The following is a 24,543-nucleotide window of genomic DNA, read 5'->3' as shown; positions in this document are numbered from 1 at the left end:
GCCAGTAGCAGCACTGGCAGTAGGGAATACGAGAGACCCTTAGACCAGCCATAAGGGTTGTCGCAACTAACGCCGATAAAAATATAGAAAAGGGGGGGGGGAATGTAACTCTCATCTATCTGCTTGTCAAGATTCTTCTGATATTGAATTCCTGGCTGCATTTTCAGTTATAAATGTTTTTTTATATTTATTTTGGTTGGGGTGTGGACTGAAACTAACCCACATGGAGTAAAACCTTTGTATTTCGGAGATTTTTAATTTTTGAGGTCCGTTTTATTATTTCGATTTTGTATAATGTGTATTTTTATCATTTGGAAACCACTTTGAGGCCTAGATGGCAAAAGTGGGGTGTAGTTTTAAAATAAAAATAAAATAAAAAATTTAATTAATGGAATGTTGCTTAAATTTATTCAGCAAGACCAATTGCAGCCAGCATTCGGTAACTTACCTCTTTAAACCAGCCCATCCTTGCTTCTAGACGCTGCTTGCTGTACAGCAATGCCTCACCTGGCGCTGAGGTGCAGCAATCTGCTTATCCCAAACTGAGGGGCCCCTGCCTCTGACAAGGATGTGGCTGTGAATATCAGATGGGTCTCAACTGCTTCCAAATTGTTGTGGGTTGCTATTACATTTTTCTTTTTTATCCTATACTTGTGCCATTGCTAAGTTAAAGAAAAAAGAAAAAAAAGGGCAGAAGCAGCATCTGACAGTGTTAGGCCATTTTAATAACCAGTTTCAATTCTCGCTCGTGTCAAGGCAGGAGACGATTGAGCAGCTGCTAAGCAATATGCTGGATGGAGAACGGAGCGAGTCTGTCATTGTCAATGGGATCCAGGTCTTGCTGACCCTGTTGGAGCCGCGCAGACCCAGGTGTGTGGGGTGGGTCTTGTACACGCACAGACAGAGGTTGTAATGCAACAGGTGCATCCTGTTTACAGTACAGTAATGTTGCATCCTGATATCCACTTTTCCCCTTTAAAAACAAAATCACCTAGCCCCTGATGGTTGTGGTCAAAACAGATACGCCAGGTCTTTAAAAAAATCTCCAGTAAATCTGGATGCAGCTGTTTGGGAGGTCAGGGCTTCAGGATCTTTCGCCTAGCTCTTGGCTTTGGAAATGATTTCCTGATCCTGTTGGCCATTGGGCTCCAGCATCCATATATTTCACTACACGCATTTTCCCTTTTGCCACTCCCAAGTCTTAAAATAAACGCAACCTTTTCCCCTCAAGTAGTCCCAGCCCCCTCCAACAACACGAATCCAGGAAGCAAAATGGATTGCGTCAAAGGAGGAGAAAAGGATTCAAAGTGTAATGCACAGCACCTGACTTGATTGGCATAATTTATTCAAACAATTTGAATTTCCTTGGCGCAGAATTGAGGTAGCTGAGGTTTGTCCTTTGCGGAAGCCCTTAGATCTGGATGTTGAGACATGCTGGTTGCTCTTGTTCTTCTTTGCAGGACAGAGCTGGGCGGCATGGGGGGCTTTTACTGCAACCTGGAGGGGCAGATGGAGATGACCGGGCCCAACTGTGAAGTGGCTTCAAGCCAAGCCAGTCTGGGCACTCTGCTTGCCATCAAACAGCGTCTCAGGGAGCTTCACCAGCTGCTGCTCGACCCACCAAAGGTTGGTTTGTGTGTGCACTTGCTTCGATGGCATGGAAACGCTGGGGGGGATTCTAGTAGCATGCTTGGCCTTGGGGCCACTTCAAGAGTTAATAGTATTCTGTGGGTGCAAAGGGTTCAAGCCCCTCTGTCTGGTGTGGGATCTTCAAGACAGTGCCCTCAAACAGCCTCCCCCAACCTGATGCACCCCAGATGGTTATGTACTAAAACTCCCATCTGCTCCAGCCAGCACAGCTGGGGGGTTTGTAACCCATGACCATCTGAAGGGCACCAGGTTGGGCTCATTATAGGCAAAGGGGTAGAATCTAAAAATTCCATGATTATAGTTTATCCTGAATTTTTCCTCTCTCGGCGGTTGGAGTCCCTTCTGTGGCACAGCCCAGCAGTGAGGTGGGAAGGGAGTGTTGAGGTGTCATAGGGGCTTGTGATGGGCCTGGAATGCTCTCTCATCTTGCCCCCTCCCTCTGGCAGAAAGAGTCCCTGCAGACGACGTGGGGGACCTTGGACCCTCCGTTGGGCAACACGCGCCTGCATGTGGTGAAGCTGCTGGCCAGCTCCTTGGGTACCAACAATGCAACACTGCAGGATGAGATTATAGAGCTCGGGGCCCTCGACACAATGTTGGTGAGTAGCAGCACGACACCTGTTGGCTGTTGCCTCAAACACTGCTCTCCAAGGGTAAAATATGCATATGTTTCTAGGAGCTTGAAAAGTTTGTTAGGCTCTTTTGTTTTTCAGGGGTGGGGAGGAAGAACAATACTTCTGGAAAGCATGTCGTATTTGCAATATTTGCTCAATAAACAATACCAAGCCCTAGCATTGAAAAAAAAAGACTTGCCCTGAAATGATCGTGTAAATAACAACAAAGTTGTATTTTAGAAAGAAGCTATTTCAAAAAAATCCTAGGGAGATTGCCTAATTTAAGTATTCTTTGTTGACAGATTCAAAGTCATAGTACAAGAAATAAAAACAAATCTGCCCAGTTAATTGTGGGAGGGGGTTTCTTTTCTTACTGATGAAAATATTTTTAACTGATTCAATGTTGCTGGTGGTTTTAACATTTTCAAGTTTACAACACTGGTTTTTTTGTGTGACATTGGTATTTCAAAGAGTGGCCAATTCTTAATTTGGGTGAATGTAATCAGTTGTACGATTTAGACAATATAAAGTGCTGATTGACTTTATTTATTTAATCATTCATTCATTCTCCTCTCTTTCTGCCAGGACCTCTACTTCAAGTACACATACAACAACTTCTTGCACGCTCAGGTGGAGGCCTGCCTTAGCAATGTTTTCAGTTCCCATGCTGGGGATGAGACCATTGAGAACCACTCGGAGCCCCTCCCAGAGAACCCCGTCATCCAACATGTAGGTTTGGGCTGTGGGGTACCTGTGGCTTCAAGCTCTTTGTATGGGTTGGGGGATGAATTGTTGAAGAAAGGAGCAGAAGGTTGTGATCCCATGTGAAAAGTGGGAGATAAGAACTGAGGATCAAGCCAGTTTTCAGGGCTAAGAAAACTACAGTGAGTAGAATAGGGTTGAAAGTGGTTGCCTGGGCTTAGTTGACAAGTCACTGGATTTGTAACCCACCTTGGGAATTGACTAGCTGGGAAAGGCTCCCACTGTTTGACATCCAGAATCTTCTATCTGCAGTTTTCTGCAGTCTTAGCAGAAACCACCAACACTTGTCTAGATTTTACTGTACACCAGTGAGGACCAGAAATCTTTTAGACTGCAAGCTTGAAACCTTTAGGGTTCTTGTTAAGAAAGTAGAATGCTTCTTAGTGAAATGTGGTGTTGATGTTCCGGCAATCCTTATGTGATGAGCCCCTTTGTGCTCCTTTCTGCAGTTGCTGCAGAAGTGTCGCTTAATCCAAAGAATCTTGTCTGCCTGGGAAGAAAATGAGCTATCGCAGTGAGTACTGGGGTGTCTTGGTTGGATTTTCCTCTCCCAATCTTCCCTGGTCTTGAACCCTCTGCCCTGAAACAAACCCAGTGCCCTGGACAGACCCGGACGTCAATGGCAATCTACGATTCCAGAATACAGAATCTCCAAACCATGGCATTCAGCAATTTTAGGAGTGCATTATAATGCCACATAACACTGGGGGGGGGGTGCGGACCCTCTCTTTCTCTGCCCCTTTTTTTCCTGGAGTTCTTTCTGCTCATTCCCTAATGCAGCCTTCCTCAGCCTCGTACCCTCCAACCCCACTCCCTATCAGCCCCAGCCAGCATGGCCAGCAGTAAGGGGTGATGGGAATTGTAGTTCAAAATATCTGGCTTGGGTAGTCTGTCCTTCAAGGCTCCTTTTGCTCATAGTATTTCATGGGGTGCTTGCTAGCTTCTTCCATTCCTTGAGGTCCTGACCTCCTGCTCAGGATCCTTATACTCCTCCATGCACCTGGAATATTCCTGCTACTGCTTATTAAAAAGTGTGTGTGCGCGCGCGCATGCTGCTGTAACTCCTTCCAACAACCTCTAGTCTTCTGTGGGAGGGTGCTGAGATCGGTCCATTCTACAGTTCAGGGCAACAGTCTGGCTGTTCTTTCTGGTCATCCCTTATGCATAATCAAGCCAGTTTGTCTGGCTTCAACCAACGAAGCCCATACAGATTCTAAAGCCTTCCACTCCTCTTGTCATTCCACCCGTGCCTTTCATTTCCTAAGGGACATGGTCTGCAGGAACCATAAGTCTCCATCCTCTCCCATCTTCTGTTGCAGGTCTGTTGGGGGAAGACGCAAGGGCTACATGGGGCACCTTACCCGCATTGCCAATGCCTTAGCTCAAGCCTCAGAGAAGTGGCCCCACTCCACCCTTATCAAGCAGCTCTTGAAAGGTAATGGGTTTGGCAGCTCCAGGGGGGGGGCAGGGTCATGTGCCTTGCATAGGGTCTGCTCAAATGTTTCTTGAAGGGCTTTGTTCCTGAAGCGTAAGCTCTTTGGCTCATGGAAGCATTCTGGGAATTCCAATGCTCACCTTTTCCGGTGGGAGAAATAGGGGGCTCATCTCTGTGCTGGAATGCCGCTGAGTCTGGGCTAGGATGTGCTGTTTATATAGGGAGTTTCCATCTGAGCAGGAGCTGGAGATCGCTGCCTTTCTAGGTCTTTTCTTCAGCTTTAAGAACCCAAGTTAAAGAAAACTGGATTTATATAATTCTGCAAATGTGCATACCATGGGTGTGTATTTGTTTAGGTTTGGAAATCTGCATTCATATTCATTGGAGACTGGGAAATTAGGGTTTTTTTGGGGAGAGGCAGGGAGAAAGTCAGGGATATCACGTCAATTGTGTGCAAGTTCTGCTAAATGAACCTTGTGGGGCAGCTTATTTGTTCATATGGCTGGAAACCCAAGTTGGAAATGGTTGCTACATTTTTATCCAAGGAGTTGAAGGCAGTGTATGTGGTGCCTGCCCCCAGCCCCATGTTATTCTTACAGCATCCCTGTGCGGTAGGTTAGACTGAGAGAGAGTGTCTGGTCTAAGTTCAGCCAACAAGCTTCATGGCTGAAAGGGAACTTGAACCTGAATCTCTGCAGAATTAGAGTCCAGTACTCAACACACTACCTGATCCTGTCTTCATGGCTCAGTAGTTGTAACAAAGTACTTTTATCGTTTGGGCCCATAAGAGGCATTTATGTCAAAATCATGAAAAACCGATGGACTGGCACCACTCGATTGTGTCTGTATTGGGAAGATGGGGAGGGCAGATAGAAGGCCTGGTGACTTGCTGTTATTTTTATCTCATGGAAGAATGTAAAATTCCTCCCCCCCCAATAGTTCCTAGTAGGCAATTGCTGATCTCATACCACCCATACTTTTAAAAGAGGCTTGTGGCATTTTGAAGACTAAACAAACTTATCATGCCATAAGCTTTTCTGCATCAGAGTCCACTTCATCCGTTGCAATATACATTGCAAGCATTTCTCCTAGACTTGGTCTGATCCTAGATGACTTTAAAAGGGAATTGTCAGACTGATCCATGAAGTAGAGCTTTGTCAATGGCTGCTAGCCATGGTAGCTTATATATAGAAACTTTATGTTCAAAGGCAGCAGCAGTTTGGGGGAGCCAAACATCTCATAAACCATTTCATAAACTGTTGTAGCCTTCTTCAATCTGATGCTCCCAACAGCCCTGGCCAGCACAACCTGACCCTATTATTTCAGGAGTGGGGTTGAGCTTCCATTTCAAAGACATGAAATCCTGTTCCTCTCCCCTTATACCTTCTCTTGGAACAGGGAGTAATGTTAAACAAAATTTCATGTGCTTGGAATGGATTCGGGCAGCTCCCACATGGTGAATGAGCTTGACCTCACTCAGTGACAGCTGCTGCTTTGCACACATTTGGAAGAGGTCAAGCCAACCTGTGGTGGAACATTCAAATGAGCATCCTGAATAGAATTTGTCAAATGAAGCAAATGTAATTGGCTAAAGTAATGTTTAACTTCTCGCATAATTCCACTTGCTGTGAGCTTTCATAATGATTTATTAACTTATTGGATCTAGAGGGCGGTTTATTTTTATACTGCTTTTCATCCCAAAGTCCCCCAAACTAGGGTAGCTAAGGTCCTCTGCTGATCTTGGTCTTGGTAAGAAGAGAAAAAGGGAACTGGTGGGTGACAGCTGGGGAAAGGGAATGCAGATTTCTTCTGGTTGACGGGAGGTATTCCTTGACTCAAAGCTATCATTCGTGTGTGACCACTCCCTCTTGTCTTTTGCCATCTCCACTTGCTACCACAATGTGCATCATAAAGTAAGGCCCTTCTCCCATCTCACCCACCTGAGCTGACATGTTCCACTTTGCAGAGCTGCCAGAGGAGGAACAGGAGCAGTGGGAGAAGTTTGTCTCAGGGCCCTTGTCGGAGACTAACAAGAAGAACACTGTGGATCTTGTGAGTCTCCTCTCTTCTCTGTGTCTTACGCTCCAGCCACTCCTGATTATAAAATGATTGGCAGGGTTCTGGAAAAGGTACTACAAGAAAATGGAAAAAATGTCCCCCTTCCCCCCCCCCCTGCATCCATTGGAGCACTCTCTGTTACTGTCACATACCACATGTCTTACCACTGCCATTGGAAAAATGAGCTATGTGGCTCCAGAGTTTAGCACTTGGTTCTTGGTTAAAGGGCTGCTTTTCCAGCTGGCCAGAGTCTGCCAAAATGCTTAGCTTGGCTGACAGCGGTGGAATTGATAGAACAACTACAACTCCCATCAGCCCTATGGCTGATGGTCAGGGATGATGGGAGTTGGTCACAGGTTCCCCACCATTTCTGCGGGGAATAGTAGGTTCTATTAGCTGATTCTCTGACGCTTGGCCACTCAAACTTTGCCTGGTGTTTTATTTTGTTCTATTCCCATTGGAAGACTCGCCTAATGGCTTCCTTCATTTTCTTTTCCTTCAGGTTAACATGCACAATCTCCACTCGTCAAGTGATGATGATGAGAACGACCTCAAGGAGTTCAGCTTCCCTCAGGAGGCTGTCCTGCAGCAGGCAAGTTCGGCACCTTCCTTTTTTAAAAAAATAATAAATTTTATTTGTTTTATATAATAACACAAAAAACAAAAGCATACAGAACATATCCATCCACATTCTCTCCCTCCCTCCACAAGTCCCCTTCTGCCACAAGAGAATCCCATGGACGATGAGAGTCGAATGTAGTCCATTTTATAGATGGGTTTGTCCTTTCCCCCAGAGCCTCCCCCTCCCACCAAGAAGCCCTAGGGTGACAAGGAGAGATACGGGTTGGTGTCCCCCCAGCTATTTATATAAAAAAAGAAGAAAAAAAAAGAAAAGAAAAAAAAAGACATAGAACACAAAAAGGAAAAACAGACAAGCAATTAAAATATCTCATTTTTCAATCTCTTACATTGTTAAACATTATTTTAGTGACTTCCTCAAATCCCTTCTTCCTGGTTTTCATAATTTCCTAATATTAATCCTAGCGGGTTTCTTACTCTTAAATTCAAATCTTATTCTTTAATCAGATTATCCAACAATTTCCACCTTCTTCGTGCCCCCTCCCCACAGGCCCCCTCCTGCCACTAGGGATACCCATGAGAGGTGACCATCCAAAGGTGATCCATTTTGTTTGTTGAGTTTCCCTCCGCCTCCCCCCTCCCCCCAGGGCCCCCCCTGCCACAAGAGGCTGCAGGATGGCTGGGAGCGAGAGAGGCAGACATCCCCCCCCCCAACTACCTATCTAAACATACAATTTCTATTATGCTAACCTAAAATTTTTTTCCCAAGCCATTGCTTCACCTCCTCCACAAGAAATATCAAATGACTATTCAAATCTCTACTCAAATCTCTTAACCTTATTATTCTAAATACCTCCTCCTCTCCCCTGGACTCTTTCCCCCATTCGGTTCAGCATTTCCATTATCAAGCCAAGATTTCAAAACCGTTTTTCAACCAGCCTAAATACAATTTTACCACATTTTTCAACCCACCCCAAGTCTATCCCATTTTAGATCCCAAGTCTTTGTCCTCCCCTCCCTCTGCTTTTCCCACCCCTCAATCTCACTCCCTTGCCCAGTTGCATTTTCCCAATCCTCCCCATTTCCTTCAAAAATCAGTTCCCATTCTTGGCGCTGCATTCCCACAGTAGTTGATTTCTCTGTTGATTTTTGGAAGTTCTTCTCTTCATGTTGGACACTTTCTTCTTCCTTTCCCTTGTTTTGTTGTGCATCATCCGAAGCTTGTTTTTTAAGATCCCTTTCATTTGCAAGGGTGACATTTAAGCACCTTCCAATTGTGCACCTTACCTCGCCACCCTTGTCTTGCCAGGGCTGGAACCATTCCCACCTGTGTACTTGGTTAGAAACCTAGAACAATTTCCCCATCCCTAAGTAGGCCCAGGGTCTAAAATTCTTGTGCCTGCTTTGGTCGCTTCCCCTGCTTTTCTTCTTTCTTCTCCACAAACTTTAATTTGTATCCTGCCATCCCCATTCCTCACCTCCTTCACCGCCACTATATGTGGAATCCTGGCATTCTGTTCTCTTAGTTGCCACTTTTGGTACTTTTTTGTTGTCTGCATGAGTTGCTTTGTACACAGCTTTATATCTCTTACCCAGAAAAGTGGGTTACAAAGCGATACAGTATGAAACAACTAAACGGAATGCTGGGCAGATGCCACTTGTCATCAAGCAAATGATATTTGGGGTGAGCTCCTTCCTGTAAGCTGAGTTCAAACAGGGTTCACTTGGCAGATTTGGATTAGGAGCTGTTCTGGGAGGAAATGACTATTGTATTCATGTGTTCTCATATGGCATTTCGGTAGATCCATTGGGCCTAGTAAGTTTCTCCTCCTCCTCTCATCATATACCCTCCCCCCCCCCATATTTCCATTTGAACTGTAATTCAAATTTACCCTCATTTCCTTTTCCTTCTCCTCTTTATAGGCCTTTGTAGATTACCAGCTGCAACAGATGACTTCGGCGTTCATCGACCACTTTGGCTTTAACGATGAGGAATTTGGCGAGCAAGAAGAGAACGTCAAGTTAGTGACATGGTTCATGGCCTCCCCTTTCCTCCCCCCTTTGCCGTGCTTGTGTGTCATCGTCTTGTTTTTTTACTTGCTCTGTGCTCTTTTGGCTGAGAATAAGCATAGCCTCCAGTGGGAACAATAGCATGCAGCATCAGGGGGGTTTCTGCGTAGTTCCAGGAATGAAGCATGCTTGTCCTGAGGGGGCTCACAGTCAGAACTCTGGATGGGGCAAAGGGTCCATAACCCCACATGGGATTGCACCTGCCTGGGCTGGCAGTGCGTGGAGACACCTGGCTTCATTTGTACTTGCCAGCAAGAAGGAGATTATTCATTGGCCTGCCGCAAAATCTGGGGCGCGTGTAATTTGCATGCACTTGCACACAGCACTTGGTGCTGGGCATTTTGTCCTGGAGTAAGAAAGATGCACAACATAGACCTGGGAAGGGAAGGGGCATGTGGTCTGTGGCCTCTTGTCCTGAAGTCCTGCCTATAGGAGATGCTAGAGGCTCATCCTGAGTAAGGGGCTGAGATCTGTAAGCCAGTGTTGCTTGTCTTCTCTTGAGAAGGCAGGTGGAGGGCCCAGGAAGCGAGGGGAGACATTTCCAGCCTCGTTCTTTGGATCATTGGAAAAAATGGATCATGAAAAGAGTCCTAGTGGGTCAGACTAAAGGTTGTTCTTGTCCAGCATCCTGCATCCCTTTCTAGCCATTGGGATGCTTCCGAGAAGCCCACAAGCAGGGCAGGATAGCTTCCGTCAGCCATTTGGAATAGAAGGGTGACTAGGTTCTTGGGGAGGAAGAATGAGATTTCTTCCAGACCCAGCTCCCACCCGAGTCTCTGACTTCAAACGTGCTTTGCTCAATTCGCTAACTAGATCATCTTGCCTGGTAAGGAAGAAGGTGCCTTGGATTGCTGGGTCCTGTTACCATCTAAATATTGAATGTTCTCAGCAAAGATTGCCCAAGAGTTTGTCCTCTGCCCCCCCCCCCTTTGGCAGCAGTTTCAGCATGAATCCCATCTTTCCAAAGGGCTGAAATAGCGCAATAGAGGGAGTCTAGGGTGACATGGACAATTCGCTCACCCCACCCCAGGGCAGTCTTTCTTTTCCCAGCCCCCCTGATTTCATGTGTCTGCCTCTCTCTCTCTTTCTCTCTCCCTCTCTCTCTCTCTGCCTATCTGCCCTGCAGTGCTCACTTCCGACAGCTGAAAAGGTAATGCCTAACACGCTGCTATGTTCCTCTCCAGCCACAGGCGGGGGTGTTGGGCTACATCCGTCCCCTGCATCTCTGCAGTTCCACCTAACACTTTCCCAGTTAAGGGTACACCACCCAAGCAGATCAGACTAGAAGTGAAAGCCCAGATGGATTCTGCATGTGCACATATTGAGCTTCCCTCTTGTATGTGTGTTTTATAGCTTTGTGCCCTGAACCCTTTGGAAATAAGATGGACAAAACAACAAGGGCATGGAAAAAAACACTGATAGCTCGGTTGGTAGAGCATGAGACTCCTAATCTCTAGGTCATGGGTTTGATCCCCATATTGTGCAAAAGGTTCCTAGATTCTACAATTCAATGGCTGGTAGATGGCCTGGGTGGCTTCTCCTCTCCTGGCAGCAACTCACAGGTGTCTTAGTTCTGCCTGCCACTATGGCAGTCCCTGCCATTACATAGATAATATTGGGAACAGAAAAGGGATCTGAAGCTAGTTCTTATGGGAAGAGTTCTGAGGCAAAGCGCACGATAGCTTGGGGATCCTGCTCAGGTGGGAGAGGCGGATCTGTGAAAATGCTCATGTGGGGAGAAGTCGCCTCTCTATATGAACTAAGATGTCCTTAGGCAATCTGCTGTCTCTGTCTCATGCCACCTGCGCCCCAAATCTCCAATCGCTTGAGGTAAGAGGAACTTAATTTGCATGGCCCCGCCTAGTGGAGCAAGTGGGAGGGGCAAGCCCTTCTCCTGCCAGAAAACAAAGCTTTGCGGTAGGTTCAGCGCTATGTTCTTTCCCAAACTAGGCCTTGGTGTTTTCGCATGTCTACGTGCAGTCACGTTCCGACCTTCATCTTGGTCTTCTTGCTTTCTTCCAGCGCTCCCTTTGACAAGACGGCCAACATCACCTTCTCCTTGAATGCTGACGACGACAGCGTAAGATCCGCTCCCCTAGAGCTTTACTCCTCTTTGCCTCCCCTCTGCATCTGGCCTGGGCTCTGATCCATCTCTCTCCTCCACCCCTATCTCACAGCCTAATTCCAACCTCTTCGACATCTGCTACAAAGAGCGCATCCAGCAGTTTGACGATGACGACGAGGCTGACGGTTCTGACGGGGAGGACATCTGGCAGGAGAAGGAGGCTGCTGTCTCTTCTAGTATGGCACAGCCTGACACAGTCAGGTAGGGGACGATCCCCTGGCCAAAGACTTCCTGGCACCCCTGGGGTGTGCCAAATGGGCTTTGGACTAAGGGTGCTGATTGGTTCCTTTCGCTCTTACTTTCCTCCCTTCACACAGAAGAATTTTCCTTTGTCTTCATTGCGCACACTTTGATTTTCATAAACTTCTTCCAAGCACACTTTATGCATTTAATATTTGTAAAAAAAAAAATTATATACCACCTGGTACAATCTGCCTTAAGGTGGTGTACATGGATATAAAGTGTGTTAAAATAATCAGAACAGTGAATAAGATGCAGCTGGTAAAGTGCAACATTGACTGACTCCCCAGCAGTAAATACCAGAGTACAGGCCTTTTTCTTTCCCCTAATTTTATTTATTTGTTTATTGAATTTATATACCGCCCTGTACTCGGGGGGGTCTCAGGGCAGTTCACAGAATAAAATCAAGATATAAAACCACAAAATACATAATAAAAATAAAAACAACAACCCAATACCTCCCCCAAAACCCCACATTTTAAAAGGGCATAGGATGTCAATCAGATCAACCAAAGGCATGGTTAAAAAGGAACGTTTTTGCCTGGACCTAAAGGTGTATAATGAAGGCGCCAGGCAAACTTCCCTGGGGAGAGCATTCCACAGACGGGGAGCCACTGCAGTGAAGGCCCGTCCTCGTCAATGAACTAATGTCAATGAGCTCATATTTCTCCTGCTTTGACTCCTATAAAATTAGCTTTCATTGTCTTGTTATGTCCTATGTAAAGTGCACTTTTCTCAGTTGTTGTCATCCTGTTCTTTCCCCTCCCTTTTTGTGTCCTGTCTCTTTAAATCAGCCTTCGGCCATGCTGGCTGGGACTGATGGGAGTTGTAGTCCCCAAACATCTAGAGGGCACCAGGTTGGTGAAGACTGCTTTAGTTAGACTCTTTAGACTTGCTGTGATGAGGCTTTCTGCTCATAGGGAAGAGGGCATCCTCAAATGGGGGAACAGCTCTCTCCCACCCACTTCCTAGGCAGAACTTCTAGAAGCTGCTTTCTCTTTCTTTCGCAGGTCTGCTTTATTACCTAGTTTTAAGTCGTTCTGTCAAGGAATAAGGTGACTGCTTTGTGGCTTTCCTAAGCCCACAAGGGCTTCATTTCTACGAAGCCTTTTTTTCCTTCTGCCAGGGCCTGGCTGCTTTCTAATTTGTACAGTACTCGGGACAGCCTAAATTGCTTAATAATTTATAGCACTATTATTAGTAGTAATGAAATCCCGTACTGTGATGAATTGGTGTACAGTATCTGCCTCTCTCTTCTAAACATACATGGCCAGTCTTTTAAGTCTGCTGTTCCCCACTCCTATTTCCCAGCCGTTATTTGTCCCCCTGAAGATGGTTTCTGTTTTATGCCAATTATATGTTCCTTTGGGGGATCTGTTCCCCCCCTTTTTTGCTTACCTAGTCTAATAACTAATACTGAAGGCTGGGTTTTACAGTCTCTGCTCTTTTGGTTTCGTTCTTTTTCTCTTTTTTTGCAACAAGTGGGAATTTTGTCACTGAATGAGAGACCCTGTTTTGTTGCCTACGTCTTATAAAAGCCCTGTGGAGCTCCTGCTTTCTGCCTCTCTCTCTGTACTTTAGCTTGTTGGGAACCTATTGGAGGGGTAAAAGGTAAAGGGACCCCTGACCATTAGGTCCAGTCGTGACCAACTCTAGGGTTGCGGCACTCATCTCGCGTTATTAGCCGAGGGAGCCAGCATACAGCTTCCAGGTCATGTGGCTAACATGACAAAGCCGCATCTGGCGAACCAGAGCAGCACACGGAAATGCCGTTTACTTTTCCGCTGTAGCGGTACCTATTTATCTACTTGCACTTTGACGTGCTTTCGAACTGCTAGGTTGGAGGAGCTGGGACCGCGTCCCATATTGGAGGGGTAGGCAATGGCTTTTCCTTCGGATGTGATAAACTATAACTGCCATCAGCCCCAGCTAGCATGGCCAATGGTATAACAGATGATGGGAGCTGCTATCCAAAACAGCTGGACCGGCCACTGTTTTACGCCCCTTCTCCATTAGCATTTCCAAATGCAATGGCCTTTTTGCTAGCTAGATCTAAGAATTTTTTTCTTTTCATCAGCTAGCCCACCCCACAAATTACTTTATCCTATTGGATTGTTTTCTTTCCATTCACTTGTGTTCTCCTTCACAGCCCTGGTCTCTTTCATTCCTCTCTCCTCCTGGCATTTCAGTTAGTGCTTGAAGGGTGTCTGGCAGCATACGGGTTGCATAGCGAAGGACCCAGGCAGAATCCTCAGAACCTCCAGGGGAAAGTACCTTGTGTAGCAGGGGTAGGAGCCCAAGAGCTAGGGAGAGCTGCTGCCAGTCAGAGTAGGTGAATACTGGGTTAGAGGGACTCAGTGGTCCTTCTTAGTATGTGGCAGCTTCATGTGTTTCTGGTGTGGAGAGAGTGGTAGTATCTCCCATTTGTCCAACAGGGTTGGGATGGAGAAACTTGACGGCTGTGTGCATGATCTAAAATACCTCTCTTCCTTTCTTCCCCATCTCCTCTTTTCATTTTAAGCAGGAGCCTTGGCAGCACTGATAGTGAGGACAGTGAAGACTCAGAAGAGGGAGAAGGAGGCGAGGAGGAAGATCCTGGTGGGGGCGATGGAGATGCCACACATGTCAGCAACGGTTGCGGTGAACAGACGGAGGGGGAGAGAACGTTAGGAGGTCAGGGCTCCAGAGAGACCCATGGGGTCCAAGCTGGGGGATTTGGTATTGGGTGAAAGGGAGGCTTGTCGCATCTGCTTATTGACTTGGGGAAGCTCTGCTACAAATAAGGAACAGCAGAATCCAACACAGACAAGCTTTGGGAGTGGGAGGGAGGAAGCAGCCATACCAATTCTTGGCTACATGGGAAAATAATTTATCTGAAACTGGAGGATTTGGTAATTCAAGCAGGAGAGGGATACCGGTAGGTTTTGCCTTCATCTTCCTGCCATTTTCCTTGTGTGATCTCACTCTCACCCACTCACCCACCCACACTCTCATACACACACACTCCACATTTATGTGATCATCAGTATCTGGGAAAGGTAGAGATTTCAAGGCCTGGGTTGTATCACTGGTTAGATCTGACCTCCTTTTCTAATCTGTTCTTCCCAGATCCTGACTGGGCAGATAGCCCCTCTGATCCTTCCTCGGAATCTATGGTGTCCTCGCAGCCTGCGGCAGCTGACACAGGAGCAGCGGTGTGGGATCGGCCCAACTCAGATGCCTCCTGCCCAACCACAGATAAGAATTGGGCCTCATTTGCAGAACCCCATATACAGCAAGAGAGGTGAGGCCTTCATTAATACAATAAAATATAATCTGTAAGAAATTAAAAAAACTACGAAAATACAGTGAAAAATCAGCCGACATCTAGCACAGCACATTACAATTGCTACAACAGGCAGAAAAATCATTAAGTGTCACACCACGGCACTCAGCAATTTTCAAATGGTCTGTGGGAGAAAAAAAATGGGAACCAGGAATCAGTTCATTAATGTTTCCAAACCCATGCTGTGGGACCCTCTTCCAGCAGAGATTAGGTAGTCATTCACCTTGTTGAATTTTCAGGTATGCAACTGTTTCAGCTTCCTTGGTTAGACAGCCATTTAGTGATTATATTGCATTTTTTCTATGTTACTTTGTTTTCTTGTACAGTACTTGCGTATATTGTGCACAGCCTTGATATTTTACAAGTTGGAGGCATACAACTAAACTGAAATTAAAGAAGGATCTTTATTCTCTCCCCGACCCCCACCTTATGATTTTATCCTTTTGGCCTCCAGGCCCCCCAAAGCACTTGTGGACCCTGCTTCCCCTGCAGCCCCCCCTCAGGAAGTGACGCAAAGCAATGTATCCACAGCAGGAGGTGAGTGGCGACCTACATCTTCTGACACAGGATGGCATCCAGAATATGAGGTGTTGCTTCTTCTCTTCCCTCCCACACAGCTATTCTTCTCCACACTCCTTGGCACCTGCTGGTTTGCGCACTGTGAAATGGTTTACCTTACTGTTGCAAACATGTGAGCGATCGAGCAACACATTTTCTAGGTTGCTCGCCCGAATGTTTCTGCAGACTCAGTCCCTCACCTATGCCAAGTGATCTGTCCCTTTTGGAGGGAAAAGACATTTGGATTGTGTGTGCTTTAGGCAAACAGTTGGCCAGCCGGTCCTTTCCGTAGGATGGTAGCACTGGGACCTGGCTGCTGGCAGTTTGACTTCTGTGACCTAAATAAAATCTGTGGTTGGCTGCTCTGCCTTAATAGAAGTGGCTGCTCTAACCTAGGGCATGGCCCAGATGATGCCATTAACATAAAATAGATTTCCTTCCTACCTACCTCCAAATGAAAAAAATAAAGTTCTAGTGACCACAGCGGTCACCTCATGCCTGGTTAGTGCTAAAGGCCCCCAATTGGCTGGAAAACCTCAGGGGTCCTGGAGGAGGCATAGCTCCCATGGTCCTTGTTAGGCGAACAACCACCCATTTCTTCAAGTTTCTCCTTTCTCTCTTTTCCCCTCCCCTTTGTCAACAAGGGACTTCTGTCCTCCACAAACGACTATAAGGCAACAGTAGCAATACCCTGTTTCTCATATTTTAAGACATACCCATAAAATAAGCCATAGCAGGATTTTTAAGCATTCAAGGAATATAAGCCATACCCCGAAAATAAGACATAGTGATAGGCGCTGCAGCAATGCCGGCCGCGGCAGGAGGAGGAGGAAAAAAATAAGACATCCCTTGAAAATAAGCCATAGTGTGCTTTTTTGAGGGAAAAATAAATATAAGACGTGGTAGAGAGGGGGCAGTTTGGCGTAATGGACCCTTCCCTTAGCATCTCAGCAGTTCGTTAGGATGAGAGAGCAACTTAGAATCATAGAGTTGGAAGAGTCCACAAGGGCCATTCAGTTCAACCCCCTGCCAAGCAGGAAACACCATCAAGCATTCCTGACAGATGGCTGTCAAGCCTCCGCTTAAAGACCTCCAAAGAAGGAGACTCCACCACACTCCTTGGCAGCAAATTCCACTGTCGAACAGCTCTTACTGTCAGGAAGTTCTTCCTAATGTTTAGGTGAAATCCAGTGAGCTTCATACCTTGAGCAGGGAGGGTTTGGGGCCTGGATTTCCCACATCAGAGCCCATCTTTCTAATGTTTGCGCCACTCCCTCTCCACCCTAAGCCACTTCCCCTGATGATCAGCCCACTGGGAGTCCAGGAGTTTCTTCAGCACATTCTTTTGTGCAGCTGTGGGAGTTTGCTGCCACCTAGTCGTGTGTAATGGTGTTGTTGCGGATACTCTCGAGTAAAGACACCCAAGTCCGTGCTTGTCTTTAACGGTTTTATTGTGCATAATATTTACAGTGCAGAGACAGCAGAAAACACGACCTCCTAGTCACTTGCAGAATCCAGGAGTGATCATTTCCTATTGCGTGACCAGCATAAGAGCTTGGGCACCCCGAAACGCCTCCTCCCGACCTTACGTTTAGTGGCGCGCCTTAATTCGGGTGCCAGAAGGGGCTGCCTGTTCCCCTCCACCTCTTGGTCAAGGCGGTGCGAGGGCTCTCCAACATCACTGAGCCTTGCTTCCTCCAACCCTCTAACTTCCTCATTCCTCCCACCTGACCCACTGCTGCTGCTCTCACTGGGCGAAGTGCTGGTCAGCAAGATGGCGGGAGGTTCCCTGTAGGAAGGTCCCCTGACATCGTGTGAGCTTCCTTAAACACCCAACGACTATGGTGCCTTCTGCTTCACTACTGTGTGTCTCTAGTACATATGAATGCAAGACCCCTGAGGGGGAGAAATGCAGGCGGTTTCTTCCTGGAAGCTCAGAAATAGCAGCTCCGTAGAGGTGAGGTTTGCAGCAGTTGAGAGGGGCTTGGCTTTCATACGTAACCCTTTCTGAGCCTGTCTGCTGCCTCTGAACGTGATGCACCCATCCCCATTTATCCACTTAGTAATGAACTTCTTTCCCTCCTTTTCTCCCCACCCCTGCAGAAACCTCTAGTGTTCAACAGGAACCTCCCACTCCAGACACAGGCCCCCCAGAAGGGGGTGACCCACCAAATCCCGTCGCCATGACAACAGTAGCCAGGTAAGATGGTTAGGTGTGATCCGTGACACAGGTGGCTCTTGGCTCCCATGAAAGGTTGCTAAAGGATAGGCACCTGATTTTTAAGATGAATAAGTACACTAATATCAACAAAATGCCCCAAAAGTCGTCAGGTATATTGGAAGTGTATTAAAATATATATCTGTGTGTGTAGACACGTGTTGCAAACACACACACACACACACACACACACACACACACACACACACAGTGTCTAGTTGGTGGAGTTAAAACATTTTTTAAAAAAATAACCAGCCTTTGACATTGATGGTTGCCGTGGTAAATGTTATTCTGCCCCCTAGCAAGCAAGGCACATGGATCTAGTAATGATCCTACTTCTGAAAAACAAAAGAGAAAGGAACCACAACCCCAGGCTTGGGTGGCACAGCAGGCCAGGCCACTGCTTGTTTTCCCAGCAGCATGGCAGGGGCAGAGGATTTCAGCAACAGGTACCAGCACACGGCTCATTCACATTGAACCATAGATTAGTATGCGGGTGGCGCTGTGGGTTCAAACACAGAGACTAGGTTTAATTTTTTAAAAAATAATAATTAAAAACATCGAAAAATCATTGATTTTTATCCACCCTGCTGGGGACCATTAATTTCTGCAGGAGAAACACAGCCTGTTGAGGCAACGAAACAGATATAGAGGCCATATTCCTTGTGTGGTTTTATATATATATATATATCTCACACACATATCACATAAAAGGGAAAGGTAGAGATTTCAAGGCCTGGATTGTATCACTGGTTAGATCTGACCTCCTTTTCTAATCTGATTGTGAGAAGAGTGTGTGTCATGTGAAATTTGACACTCGTTTCCAACGTTTGTGTGGTGTGACCAGGCCACAGCTGGGTGTGTGTGTGCTTCACTTGTGCTCTGCCACCAGTTCCCTCTCCTCTTTCCTCAGCAGCACAGTAGAGCCTCCCCCAACTACCTCTGATTCCGCCCAGCCGCTCCAGGGGACAACAGAGACTCCGCAACCCCAGCACAGCAGCTCCCAACAGACAGAAGAGCAGCAGCAGCCGACAGCCAGGTGAGGAACTGCATGTAGTTGAGAGGAGATGAGCCTGCGAACTGCTCATCGCTCTGCCCAGGATGTAGGAAGGATGGCATCTGGGTTGGGAGTCCTTGGGTCACGGAAGAGGGTGGGATCCCCCTACAGAACCTCTCTTCTGCTTCGGACGTCATGAGAACGAGAAGCTCGTTCTTGCTTTTCAATACCGAAAGGAGATGCTGAATTCCGCACGTGATGTAAAACCCCTGGATTGCACAGCTAGCTGCTCCTTCCCTCCTGCGGGAATACCCGCATTCCTCCTTAACATGACGTGTGTAAGCTGTAGATGAAATGGTTAATATGCACTCACACCCCGTCCTTATCTTTCCCCAGATAAAGCCTCTCCGTGGGTCTCGTCACTGGGGAAGGCCCACAGCTGCTTGCTCGAACAAGTCCATTTTGCCAGGGACTGTCCCCAGTCCTTCCGGTGCCTTCACCCCTGTGGGCAGGTGGGGGGGGGGCAGAAGAGAAAGCAGCAAGGGGCAGCCAAAGAGCCCAGCCTCTCCCCCTATCCCACCCCGAGCAATCACTGAAGAAACCAGGACCTGGTACCGACGAGAACCTGCGAGAGAAACGGATGGGCGTTCCAAGCGCAAAAGCATCTTCCTCCTCCTGGCCCGTTGGTTGGCACAGCCCAGCAAAAGAGTGCCTCTCCCCCAGGAATTCTGCAGGGCGGGGGGGATCTGTCTCTCCTCCTTTGGCCTCTTTCCCCTACGCCCCCTCCCTCCCAGTATGCATACATACACACTGCTGCACTGAGCAAAACCTGTCTGTTTTGATGCAATTAAATTTTATGCTTATATCGTACCAGAGGTCTTCTGATGGGGGGGTAACACTGAATAGGGCGGGGAGGAGAAAAAAAGCCCACCAAGCAACAATCTTGCCACTGTTTTTGAGGGCTGCTCTTCCACCTGACAGCCACACCTGCAAGCACAAGTCTGCCACATCTCCTCTCTCCCCAGCCCCCCCCCCCCCCGTCTCCAAATTTGCCTGCAGGGTGGCAGGTCGGATTAGCACGGCAGAATTATCTCACAGGGTAAAGAAGGATCAGGAGGTTGCCTAAAGCGGCTTCTCCGAAGGCCCACTGCCTCAAGTAGGGTTAGGAAGGGCAATGAAGGGGGTGTGGTCCTGTGAGAGGTGCTGGGTTTGTCCTTTCCACGCTGGGATGAAATCGTGATATTTCTGCCCTCGTGACGCTTGTTTGAAGCTAATATCCAAGAGGAAACAATGGGTGGCCAAGGGGAGGGAGGCAGGGCTAGCCTCCCTTGTCTCCTGGCTGAAAATAGTTGCTTCCGTCCCCCACCTGCCTCCCCAAACATCACCATCATTTGGGGTTCTTCAACCAGTGTACTCAGTAAAAAGAATTTTTAGGAGAGATGTGTGCATACAACCATGTGAAATCTGGATTGACCCTAAAGTTTCCATCATATTGATTCTCCCACTGTCAGCATACATCCACCAGCTCACTGAGATTTAAGCTGGACCTCCTCCCAGTGGATTTTTGGCTTTCCCCACTCACTTTCCTTCCAGTATTGGTTTGTTTCCTTATCACTATTAAAGAGCTTCACCGGAAGCCCACAGTCTCTCCCGCAGAGCCAAGCAGCAGCATGGTGGGGAGGGGAAGCGCGATACCCTGTCATAGCATCTTCCCTCCCATGGTAGTGGTTCTTGAAAAAAGACATTGGGGGGGGGGAGAATGATACCCATGCCAGCAGCACGTGTTCTATAGTTGGTTTTGGAAATGATCCTTAGCCCTGCTCCTAACTGCAGCAACTACTGGATCCAAATATTGCAATCTTTTCCCTCGGGAGTCATCAGTAACAGGAAGGGTTTCTTTCTCTGGGGTTATGTGGTGGGATTCACCTTGCAGAACTACAGTAAGTACATTGTAGAAAAGTAACTTTAGGTCCCCAGTTTATTCCCCCTGCATCCCCGAATATTTTTGGGTTGCGTGGGTGCGGTTTTCTCCCCCCCCCTCCATCTACTTAAAACCAAATTCTCCTGCCTCTTTGAGAGTTCTGGCTCAGAGTCCTGCACTTAACAACACAAAAGACCAAAATGACCCCGGTAGAATGCCCTAGGGACCTATCTTGCAGCCTCCCCTTCTCCATAATCTTTGTTCCAAAGAGAAATCCCCCCCCCCACTTCCCAGTTACACTCCCTTGAAGGCCAAGGAGCTCTTACTCTTACCCCAACCAGATCCTGCTCCTTTTCTCTTGGGGCTCCTAGAAACAGGACTTTCCACCAAAGGCCTCAGAATTACTGCTTTTTCTCTCTCTCCTGGCCTCCCATCGAGCTGTTGGCGTGCTTTGGACTTTTCTGTAGCTCCTTTTTATAGTGTTCAAAGGAAAAAGAACTCACTGCCTCACCCTTGCCTCTGACTACAGAATTGGGACAAGTGCATTGCAAAAAAAGTTCAGCCAAGAACACCTTGAGATTTGGATGGGGACGTAACACCCAGCGCCCCTGGGGGCTCGGTGTATGCGTGGGGGTGGCAAGAAGATCTAATACCAAGGTTTGTGGAGGTCTGATTCGGGACATTGAGCGTGGTAGGAAGCAAAGTCACGGTGGAGGAACCTTTCCCTTTGCGTAAGCACTAAGCACGCTTCACCCCACCTCTTTACTTCCAGGTGGTCAGTAAACTTGTATCCCTTTCCCCCATCTCTCCCTTTCCTCTTTCTCCCACCCCCATATAAGTGGCAATATTTCTTGAAGCTCTTAAACCACAAAGGACAGAAGTGGCCTTTCGCGTTGTCTGCGTCATGCCATGTCAGTAATTTCTTTTTTTTCTTTTTCCCTGTGTGTGTGTATGTGTGTGTTCAGTTTGAATAAAGAGATTCTATGGCCGTAATAGACTTGGCTGTGTTTTTCTCCGAAACAATAGTTCCTTAGCTGCCTCCTCCTGCTCCGTATGTCGCCCCTCCCCCCAAAAAAATCACACACACCAGTGGTAGAGTCCTGATGTTACAGAATGGACTGTACTATCAATATAGGAAGCCACCTTAGAAAGAGCTATTTTACTTATCACCACCTTCTTCTTCCAAGGTGCTCAAAGTGGTGTACGTGGTACTCCTCATTTCATTCTCACAACAATCTTGCGAGGTAGGTTAGGCTCAGAGATGGTGACTGGCCCAAGGTCACCCAGGGAGCTTCATGGCTGAGTGACGATTCGAACCCTGTTTGCCCAGGTCCTAGTCCAGCACACTGGACCACTGGTCATTAAAGCTTAGTATTGACTACACCAGCCTTTCCTAAACATCTGTAGTCCAAAACATCTGGAAGGCAGCAGGCTGAAGACACCTAGTCTGCACTGGCTGGCAGTGGTTTCCCATGGTTTCAGAAATGTACCCGCCACTTCAAAAGAGGCAGTGGTGTGTCCACTCCTTTTAAACACACACACACAGAGAAATACCCCTGGACCCTCTAGTCAGGCATAGGCAACCTTGGCTCTCCAGATATTTTGGAACTGCAACTCCCATGATCCCTGACCACTGGCCCTGTTAGCTAGGGATCATGGGAGTTGTAGTTCCAAAACATCTGGAGAGCCAAGGTTGCCTATGCCTGCTCTAGTCTATGTTGGTTATCAGCCAGTTACTAATAGACCTTCTGGGGGAAGGTGATGGAGACGATGGTGGCTGAGCAACTGCAGACATTCTTAGATGAAACTGTTTATTTAGATCCATTTCAGTCTGGGGACTGAATCAGCTTTGTTCACCCTGGCGAATGATCCCCATAGGGAGAAGGACAAGGGGAAAGCAACCTTGCTGCTCTCTCTGTCTGGCTTTTGACACTCAACCGTGGAATCCTAGACGGGCTCTGTGAGATGCATGTTGGGAGAGGCACTGTTTTAAGTGCTTCCAGTCCTACCTGCAAGGTTGGTTGCAAGGAATGGCACTGTGGGAACGCTCCTTGCCCCCTTAGCATTTCTGTTGCGGGCTGCCACAGGGCACACTGTTGTTGTCCCCAGTGCTATTTAACAACTATACGAGGGCATGTGGAGCAGTTATTAGAAGATAGGAAGCAAAGTTTTCCAGCTGAGTTCGTTTTACTGTTCTTGGAGCTTGCATTTGTGTGTTCTGTCCTGCTTTTGCCATGTACACTGCTTTGAAGGCTCTATGCTGTGAAGCAATCTCTGCATTTGTTTAATATAAACAGTAATAAATCCTACCTGGATATGCTGGGGATTAAACCAGAGACCTACTGCAAGCAGAGAAAATGCTCCACCACTGAGTTACGGCCTTTCTTCAGAGCCCAGGTGGAGGATTCCAGTTTTGAATGGTTTTATTATGCAAAGAACTCATTGCTGGTAGACATCAAGCAGAGCAAGGAGTAGGCTGGGGTAGGAACATCATCCCTAATGTGCTAGCTTTTTACCTGAGGCGTTTGTTTGTTTGTTTTGCAGCCAAGGAACATAAAAAAATAGCTCCCCCTTTTTTCAACCTGAAATGGTCAAGTCTACACTACGTATGGGATGCAGGTGGCGCTGTAGGTTAAACCACAGAGCCTAGGGCTTGCCGATCAGAAGGTCGGCGGTTTGAATCCCTGTGACGGGGTGAGCTCCCGTTGCTCGGTCCCAGCTCCTGCCAACCTAGCAGTTTGAAAGCACATCAAAGTGCAAGTAGATAAATAGGTACCGCTACAGCGGGAAGGTAAACGGTGTTTCCATGCACTGCTCTGGTTCGCCAGAAGCAGCTTAGTCATGCTGGCCACATGACCTGGAAGCTGTACGCCGGCTCCCTCGGCCAATAATGCAAGATGAGCATCGCAACTCCAGTCAGTCACAACTGGACCTAATGGTCAGGGGTCCCTTTACCTTTACCTTTTCACTACGTACACATAGCTGCAAATAAATTGTTCTCTGTTGCAAGAGCCCATGGTCTTAGAGGCAGGTGGCTTTGCCAGGAAGAAAAGGGGCCTGGATAGGAATTGTAGCTTGGATACTGGAGGCTTAAATCAAGAGTAGTGAAAGCCAAGAGCCTGCCACCTTTCCCAAAATCCCTTTGCTATTTCTTTGGATGGAGAGGACATCCCGTAGGAGGTGATGCCATCCGCTGGACTCGTAGCATAACAACCACAGAGCAATTGATTTGAGCAGACAAACTAAAACATAATTGAGTGTCCCAGTAGGCAAGCAGCCAGGTAGTCCTGAGGGGCATTCAGTAAAATGGGGTGCCACCCCAGGAAAGGCCTTGTTTCTGATCTGTACATTTCTGTGCTTTGAACAATAGATGCACACACACACACACACACACACACACACACTGAAATTCCATCTATCCAGCAGAGAGCTCAAGGTGGCAAACATGATTGTCTTTCCCCTGCCCTCAGAACAACCTTGTGAGGTAAGTTAAACAGATCACCAGTGGTCCAAAGTTACCTGATGATCTTCACAGCTACATAGACTTTCCAAGTCTGAACTCCGCAGCCCTAAACTCAGTTCACACCAATAGGTATGCTGTGCGTACATGCCACATCACAAAAGGAGCAAGCAATGCCTTCTCCGAGGAACCAAAGTCAAAGAAACAACAATTCCATTGCTCTTTACCTCGACAGAGGATTGCGTGGAGCAGTCCTCTTAAACTGGAGCAAGTCTTTGGAGATCATCAAAAGAGATATAAAACTATCTTCGGATCACACAATTAGGCATTGGGTTTTGCTGCTATTTCTCTCCTAGTGGCACATCCTGGGTGCTGGATGGTAAGTGCTGCCTTTGAGCAGTAGGCTAGACTAGAGGGGACTTGCTCTCTGTTAGCTGCACGGGAGTCAGCTACATTTTTTCCCTTTTTTGTCTTCAAGATCATACATTTCACTAATTTTATACGTTTCACCAATTTTACAATCATTTTGAC

The 24,543-nt window shown here is 47.2% G+C and overlaps 1 protein-coding gene across 13 annotated transcripts in view; it reads left to right on the top strand.

Annotated features, from left to right (window-relative positions):
* The window catches only part of PPP6R1 (protein phosphatase 6 regulatory subunit 1), a 49,990-nt gene extending 28,445 nt beyond the window's left edge, over positions 1-21,545 (top strand). For 3 of the 13 annotated variants that reach the window (XM_035134594.3, XM_088655795.1, XM_060281617.2), the window contains exons 7-23: positions 757-870; positions 1,461-1,626; positions 2,097-2,249; positions 2,850-2,993; positions 3,476-3,540; positions 4,346-4,461; positions 6,428-6,513; positions 7,022-7,111; positions 9,022-9,119; positions 11,191-11,248; positions 11,346-11,494; positions 14,058-14,206; positions 14,642-14,816; positions 15,313-15,395; positions 17,520-17,616; positions 18,548-18,673; positions 19,028-21,545. In XM_035134594.3, coding sequence (XP_034990485.3) covers positions 757-870; positions 1,461-1,626; positions 2,097-2,249; positions 2,850-2,993; positions 3,476-3,540; positions 4,346-4,461; positions 6,428-6,513; positions 7,022-7,111; positions 9,022-9,119; positions 11,191-11,248; positions 11,346-11,494; positions 14,058-14,206; positions 14,642-14,816; positions 15,313-15,395; positions 17,520-17,616; positions 18,548-18,673; positions 19,028-19,031 — 1,873 coding nt within the window. In that variant the 3' untranslated portion in view covers positions 19,032-21,545. Of the gene's footprint in view, positions 1-756; positions 871-1,460; positions 1,627-2,096; positions 2,250-2,849; positions 2,994-3,475; positions 3,541-4,345; positions 4,462-6,427; positions 6,514-7,021; positions 7,112-9,021; positions 9,120-11,190; positions 11,249-11,345; positions 11,495-14,054; positions 14,207-14,641; positions 14,817-15,312; positions 15,396-17,519; positions 17,617-18,547; positions 18,678-19,027 lie in introns of those variants that run through there. The other 10 variants (XM_035134593.3, XM_088655792.1, XM_060281616.2 and 7 more) reach the window with 6 other exon arrangements.
* Positions 21,546-24,543: the final 2,998 nt, after the last annotated feature.

Source organism: Zootoca vivipara, chromosome 12 (genome assembly GCF_965207765.1).
Source record: "Zootoca vivipara chromosome 12, rZooViv2.hap1.1, whole genome shotgun sequence".
Taxonomy (NCBI): Eukaryota; Metazoa; Chordata; class Lepidosauria; order Squamata; family Lacertidae; genus Zootoca; species Zootoca vivipara.
This window is presented reverse-complemented; position numbering and strand designations above follow the sequence as displayed.